Consider the following 7,580-nt stretch of genomic DNA (forward strand, 5'->3'; position numbering starts at 1 on the left):
GAAAGAGGGAGAGAGGCGAGACGGAGACGGACAAAAGAGTGACAAAAAAGAAATTTGAGGCCGGCAGAGCGAGGGAGGCCACGTCAGAGCAAGGATTGTGAGGAGGGTGCAACAGTCTAAAGCCAAAGTTAAGAGAAGCCTCAAAACCCAGGCCAATAAAGGAAGTGTGGTGGGTCCGGACAGAGGCAGGGCTGGGCCTGGGGGCTGGCTGGGCGTGCACCCGGGGGCCGGCGCTGGCTTCCTCCGCCTCCGCCGCGTGTCCTCCGGTCCTGCCCGCGCGGCTTGCCGGGGCCGCCGCGCAGACCTGTGCGCCCGGGTCCGCCTGCCGTTCCCTCCGAGCTCGGGTCCGGGGAGAGCTGCCCCTAGGAGGTCGAGGCCGGGATGGGCAGTCCGTGTAAGCTACTGAGGGCGTCCGGGGCCTTGCTGCCGGGACTGGGAGGCTTCCTGTCAGCCACTGCGGGAGGAAGCACAGGGGCGTCGGATCACTGCCCAACGCCGCTGCAGGGCGAGCGGCACTGGGACTCGACGCAGGCAGAGCGAAGTGGTGCGCGCTCAACCCTTGAAGACTCTGGAAGAGGGAAGCAGAGACTCGCGCTCTCCAGAGACCCCAAGCTTCCGTGGGCGACCAGCCCTCCCTCTCCCGCTAGGGGAGCCACTTGCAAGGACAGCCTTGGCAAGCGGGACTCTTCGCAAGGCCATTTGCAAACACTGACCGCTGGCCTGGTGCAACTCCCGTTGCCCTCCAACCCCCTCACCACCTGCTCAGTAAAGGAAGTGACGGGCGCAGAGGGCTGGGAAGGTTTCAGGTCTGATGGAGACTTCCGCAGAAGGGAGCGGGACTCTAACGTTGCGCGGACCCTCACCCTTTCCAAACCCCAGGCGCGTGCAGAAGTGCGAAGGGCAGCCAAAGCGTCGAGTCAGCTGACACCCGCGGCTCGGAACTTGCTGTGGGCAGGGGGAAATCGTGCGGGAAATGAGCCACCAGAGATTCCCCTGGAGCGGCCTGGATTCCTCCGACACAGGAGGCAGTTGCGCTTTAAGTGAGCGGCAGACTTCGTTGTGCCCACGAGGTCCGGGGATCCAGATGCGCTCACCACTGTGGGCACAGCACGTCCTGGGACCTGTAGGCCTCCGGATTAAGTGACAGTGGGATGGCCAGATCGGGCGGTATTCTGCGCCTTACTCTATTATTTGGGGGTTTGGGAAGGGGCCCAAGTTTTAACTACTGGAAACCAGAAAGTGACGCCGCGATTGCGCAAGCCTGTTTTTCCTTTCCCAACCTTGGGCCACTCCGCTTCTCCTACAACCAGGATCCACAGTATGTTTATACCTACAGGGGCCTATTTTCAATTTTCTTTTTTCCCCAAGTCCTCCTTTAAAGGGGGAGCTTGGAGCGCCTCAATTTGCGTGAGGGGAACTCTGGATTTTTTTTCTCCTGCAACTTCCCTCGCCTCAGCCTCAAGGCGCAACTTGCTGTGGCTGCGCAGAGCTGGGCCAACCACCTCTGTGCAAGACACACACACCCAGACACAAACACACACAAACACACACAAACACACGGTTTCGCTGAGGTTTTAAAGAGGTCTAAAGACCTTCCCCGGACGGTGGCCCCTCTGCTTTTCCCTGGCTCTCAGTTCTTTTTCCTAAACATAGTTGTGGCCGCCCAGCCAACAAGTATTCAGACCTTTTCTTTCTACCCTGGACACACACTTCAAAGTGAGGACCTGTTTAGAAAACATCTGAGGAGGAGGAGGTTTCTCAGCCAAGGGACGGTTACCTTAGAGACAAGCAAGAAACTGAACTCATGAAAAATAAACATCCAGGACGACTGCATCCCACCCTACAGGGGCGAATCCTGCTGTGTTTTTAGCCCAGTCCAGACCATCCTTTCTCATAGGGCCCCTCCTGCCCTCCATTCCCTCCACAGGACAAATGGGTGGGTACTTCTGGGCCCTCGGAGGCCAGGGCCTGGGTCAGGCTCATTTAATTCAGGGGCTAAGAAAGGGGAGAGACATTTTTTTAATATTCAACTGCAATTACAGGGCACTCTGGGACCACCGTTGAGGGGAAGGGACCCCTGGGGTTGGGTCAAATGAGGCTGCGGTTGGCAGCATCCGGTGCGACAATGCCAGCGCCCTAGTGCTCTCTGACAAAGTTTACTTCTAGGATCCTCCAAGAACCAATCCCCAGGCAGAGGTAACTAGAGCAAAGCTGCAAGTTATCTTTAACAAATATAAGCAATATATTTTCTTTGTGAGTATGCAATATCTTATAGATTTGATTTCCAAATCTTGAGTCATTCCAGAGCCCCACAGGGAGGGACTTAAAACCCTGAGGTTTCAAGAGTATCGGGAAACACCCTGTAAATACCAGCTGTCTTGAGGGAACATCTGGTGGTGTCTGCCACCTAAGAGTGGGGAAGGGGAGATGGTCATCCCCTGGCTGTGAAAAGGCATTTAGATGTGGGTGGAGATTCCTAGAATGTCGGCCTCTCCAAGTGAAGATCAAGCGAAACTTTTCCTATTCTTCTTAATTCCCAAAAATTAAAGTTTCCATTCAGTGGATGGGGAATGTAAATTATACCTTTTGCCTACATAGTAGGAAACCCAGACTCACTACCTTTAAAAAAAAAAAGAAAAAATTAATTATAGTATTAATTAAATAACACAATTAATCAATTAATATCTAATTTATTGCTAAATTTTCATTTTGACATTTGATTAAGTTTCACTTAGGGTAACTGTTAAGCTGTTCATTTGCACTAATTTGGAGGACATGTTGATATATATTGCACTGTGTGTGTGTGTTATGTGTATGTGTTAGGTGATCAAAGGTATTTGCTTTTACTGAGCGTTTATTATATTAAATTGCTTTTCATTATACAGAAGACTTTTTTCTTACTGAAAAGAAATTCAGTAAATGCTATTCTCACTATTCTTATGAATTGAACACTTGGTGATTTACTATAGTAAATTGTCCTGTGGGACAGGTTTCTTTGAAAATATTAATTTCTTAAGAACTGGTCAGAAAATAAAAGGCAGTGATTTTACTATTTTCTGTCTTTTCAAAGACTAGTTGTGTTGAGGAAATAGATATTTGAAGTCCGCTGTTCTACCAATAAGGAGTAAAAATCCATAACCCAAGTATGTATGTAATTCTCAGGCTATGAATATAGATAGATAATGAATGATTATTTCTACATTCCTGTTCGAACACAAACAATTGCATGCCAGCTTGAGAAATCATTACTAATGATGTCCCCAAGTTATCTGATTATCTTTTATTAGAACCTTTAAAGAACTTGGAGGACCACAAAATTAAATTAACTTAATAACTAGAGTAACAAATTATTGCTGCAGCTTTTGAAAACAGGTGGGATATTACATAATAGCAAGCCGATATAATGGTAAAAGGGACTTAAATACCAGCACCGTTCAATGGTTCTGTATTTCTGAAAATGAAAGTGTCTTCTAAAGAAAATCAATCACCAGTGAGGCTAAATGTTAAAATCAGCTTCCCCACCACTTCCACCTCAAATTAATGAGAAGTAGTTTAGAATTAGGAACTGTGTGTGCTACCTTTGGGTTATTATCTGCACTTTATAATTTGTGTCTAATGTAGAGCTTAAAATTCCTCCAGGGCAAAGTAGCTGTATTGGAAAACAAATGCATTCCTCTGAAGATTGTGGGTCTTTTTTCTAAGTCTTCCTTCTCCTTAAGATGAACCCAGGGAAACATTTCAAATCTGTAGTTATACTTTTTAAATTCAAAAGAACCTGCTTATTTAAGTGATTTGTGTAATGTGGTACATTTTATTTTGATTTCGATTTTGGCAGATAACCTCAGTTGTTGAGAAAACAGGTTGATTGGAGGCTGAGGATGAGTGAAGCGCTCATCTGCGACCCCTTAGCTATCCTTAAATGTAAAGCTTAAAGGAGTTCTCACTCTTAACTTTTAACATTTCCTTCACTTGGATTTTTGTATAAATGAGCAAGTGATAGTATCCCGTTTAAATTAAACTTAAAGTTTAAAAGAGCTCTAAATCCCAATTTTTATAAATTTTCCTTACTTGGATCTGTCTGTAACTAAGCAAGTGAACATTATCCTAATATCCCAGGATGTCTGTGCTCTAGGAAAGGTGGAAATAGAAAAGTATTTTTCTCCCTTCACTTCACTGTTGTGGATGGCATCTTTATTTCCTTCCTGCCCCATCCCCACCCCACTCCCCAGGGCATGCCCTCCTATCGTATCAAGACTACTTGGAAATAGCACTTTCTGCCTGGGCAGCACCAAGGAGGATGGCCCTCCTGTGCCCTGCCTGCCCACTGCCACCTGCCACTACATCCACCTGGCTTCCAGACCTGGACAGGTGGAGGCAAAGCAGTTAGTAAAAATCCTTTTATAATCTGAGAACACCACGCTGTCTCCCAGGTCTGTGCCTTGTCCCTTTCTCTGCTGGGGCTGGGACACGCTGGAGTGACCCTTTCCTTTCCCAGGTTGGTTGAAGTTGCAAATTTCTGGTGCTCAGAACCTAAGCACTGGCAAGTTCGAAGTTAGCAAATCAAGCCATTCCTGTTAACAACAAAGAACATGAGACTCAAGGGCTGGTGAGCTTTTCCCAAGTTAAAGGAAAAACTGGACCCCTCCGGGCAGTGTGAGAGGATGCCCCTCACACTGCTGACTGTCAGTGACATACCTAAAATCTCTTCCTTGACTTTTCAGGAAGTGGACTTATGAAAGAGGAAGAGGAAGAGGAAGCAGAAAAGGAGGCAAGACTACCAGGCACATTTTCCACAGAAAGAGAGAAACCTCTCCTTCCCCGCCACCCACCACCACCACCAACAACCACCACCACAGGAAGCTCCTGAGCCTGGAGTAAAGGACAATGATTTACATGGCCTCTACTTTCCCACCGTGTGTATTTAAGAAAAAGAATCCAAAGGCTCTTTTTTTTTTTTTCTTTAAGGAAGCTGGGAAAAACAGATGGGCAGTGTGGCAGAGATGGGAAGGGTCCTGGGATGGAGGTCAGGTGCCACTAGCAAGTCCAACCCCACCTAAAGGGCTCAGGTGCTAGGACAGGTCTACAGAAAGGTGAGCCTTGAGGGTGCCTGCTAGATGTATCCCCGGATGGAGAAACAGAAACCCAGAAAGAAGCAGGAACTTGGTCGAAGGTGCCAGAACCGGATCCAAACCCACGTGTCCTGTATGCCAGAAGGACCCCCTTTCTCATCTCCCCTCATAAGTGGAGGGGACAGTCTTGGGGCCAGTCTCTCTCAACCTCGGGTACCTTTATAGGGACACCTGTCAGAACGAATCTGCTCCAAGAAGCTACAGGCATATAACGGTTAACCCAGAGGAAGGGTTTATGCCCAGGATCCACCTCTTCCCCACCCGCTCTCCCTTTTCCCAGGCTCACACCCCCTCCCCAGTACCCTTCCTAACCCTTCCAGTATCCACCCGACCCCCTCCCTGCGCTCCTCACCTTCTCGGCTGGGATGCTTGAAGGTCATTGCTGCAGCGAGTTCCCCGCCGTGCACAGCTACGCCGGCCCCGGGGGGCGCCAGCGGAGGGCCTTGCGCCGGCGGCCACGGCGGGCCCGGGGCGAGGTAGCCGCCTCCCGGGGCGCTGTACACGCCGTGCTGGTTGGAGGCCGGGTAGGCGCAGGCAGGGAGGAAGCCGCCCACGGCAGAGAGGGTAGAGGCCGACTGTGGGGATAGAGAGGGACCGTCAGCAGCAGAAAATCCTGCCTTCTCTAGCCCACGCCATCACTGAGACGGGAGTTCTCATCCATTATCCCTCCCCCACGCCCTGTCCCCATCCATCAGCCCCATGAGAGGCCTGGCCTCTAAATTTCCTAATAAGGACCCCTTGGCAAAGTGATTTCTAAGAATTCACTCAAACTGTTACAAATAATGATTTGAAGGGGTCATGGTGTTCGTATCGGGATTTAGAGAAAGAAGGTCCTTCACTGTGGACCTGTGATCTGGAGTTCCTGCTTTTTTAGCTAAAGTATCTTGGCAAAGGCAAGTCAACCCCTCGAAAGTCAGACTCCTCCAAACTAGTAGGCTTGAGGAAAGGACAAAAAGGATGCTTGCTGGCCAGCCTCCAGATACAACCATCTGTCTGCCTGGAAATTTTGTCTTTTATTTCTCTCTCTTTTTCCCCACTTCCCCAAACTTTCTGCTTCCCTACTTAAGGTCACCTCCCGCACGTGCCTCCTGGTTACCTGAGTGTATTTAATGTCTGCCTCTAAGGCAGGTTTCTCCAGTCCATTCACTGCAGGGGTGGCGGGGAAGGCCGTGCGGTTCACGCAGGCCCAGTCTTCCATCTTGGGAGAGTAAGTGGTGCCTTCACTCCCAGCCAGGGCCCCTGCAGGGGACAGAGGACAGATTAGAAGGTGCCTCCAAATCTGCCCTGGGCACACGTGTGGCCAACCACCCAGCTTGTATCTGAAGGCAGGGCCGGGGTTCCCACAAAATTTGTAGGTGGCCTGACACTCCACCAGTAGACAGAGGGCAACAGGGACTGGGATGTTCACCACTCCGGGTGGGGCAGAGGAAAGGCAGCCAGGCCTGCTGACCTGTCCTCCTAGCCTTCAGCCCGCTTCCCACGAACGGGAGGCTGCTACTGAGTCAAAGCCTGGGCAGACTCAGCCAAAGCGGCTGCTCCATTGTCTAGACACGGCTCCCAGAAACTTCCAAGTTCAAATCTACAAGAAATCAATACAAGAAAATTGTATTGATTTCTCAACATCTGCACAAGCATCTGGAGGGCAGGGAGACGATTCTACCAGAACTGCCTCCAGAAACGCCCAGGGTTTCCCAAAAGAAGTGTCAACATTGTGGTCCCCGTTCAGATAGAAGCAGACAGCTGCTCCCCGGGCCCTTGTGTGTGCCAGGAACCAAGGGAAAGCTCCAGATCTGCATGCAGGCTTGGTGGGGTCACCTCCCGACCAGCTGCCCACTGACATTTCATGGGAAGCTTTAGCGTCAGACTGGGTTAGAGCCACCAGGAGACATAAAGGCAGCGCAGGGCCACAGAGGCGCTGCTACTGCTGGAGCTGAGCACTCACAGTTTCTTTCCAGCCACCACTCTTTCCTCCTAGGCTACCTTGAATTTTGCTTCTTACCCTCCTCCTGAGTCTGCTCTCCTAAGAGTGTGCCATCCCCTGGCCAGCTGCTGGCAGCCGGGGACAGGGCAAAGAAATCCAGACCGATTCTGGCCAGATTCTTTCCCGGTCAGGCATCAAAGTTATTCCAAACCTCCCTGCCTTCCCCATCTTCCTCATCACCCATTTGACCAACAGTTTGTTGAGCTTTAATTGCAGATAAATGACAAATCCTTGTGAAGGTGGCTGCAGCCCCAGCAGCCATCACCCCAAACTCCAGGACCTGCAAGGCCACAGGGCCTTAGAGACGTAGGCCACTCAACAGACCACAAGATCCCTTTTCCTTTAACTCAGAAGAGCCAGTGGGCCTGGGACTGGGGGGCCAGAACCCTTGGGAAATTGTGAAGGATTCTGAGAGCTAAAGAAAGCGTCTCAAAATTGCCTGAGCGTTTTTTTTTTTTTTTTTTTTTTTT

At 50.0% G+C, this 7,580-nt stretch overlaps 1 protein-coding gene across 1 annotated transcript in view; it reads right to left on the reverse strand.

The window, feature by feature from the left end:
- Nucleotides 1-362: 362 nt before the first annotated feature.
- The window catches only part of PAX1 (paired box 1), a 9,436-nt gene continuing 2,218 nt past the window's right edge, over nt 363-7,580 (reverse strand). Inside the window, 3 exon segments of the mRNA XM_017864642.1 lie at nt 363-454; nt 5,482-5,704; nt 6,226-6,368. Coding sequence (XP_017720131.1) covers nt 363-454; nt 5,482-5,704; nt 6,226-6,368 — 458 coding nt within the window.

The sequence above is a fragment of the Rhinopithecus bieti genome, unplaced genomic scaffold (assembly GCF_001698545.2).
Source record: "Rhinopithecus bieti isolate Rb0 unplaced genomic scaffold, ASM169854v2 scaffold_76888, whole genome shotgun sequence".
Lineage (NCBI taxonomy): Eukaryota > Metazoa > Chordata > Mammalia > Primates > Cercopithecidae > Rhinopithecus > Rhinopithecus bieti.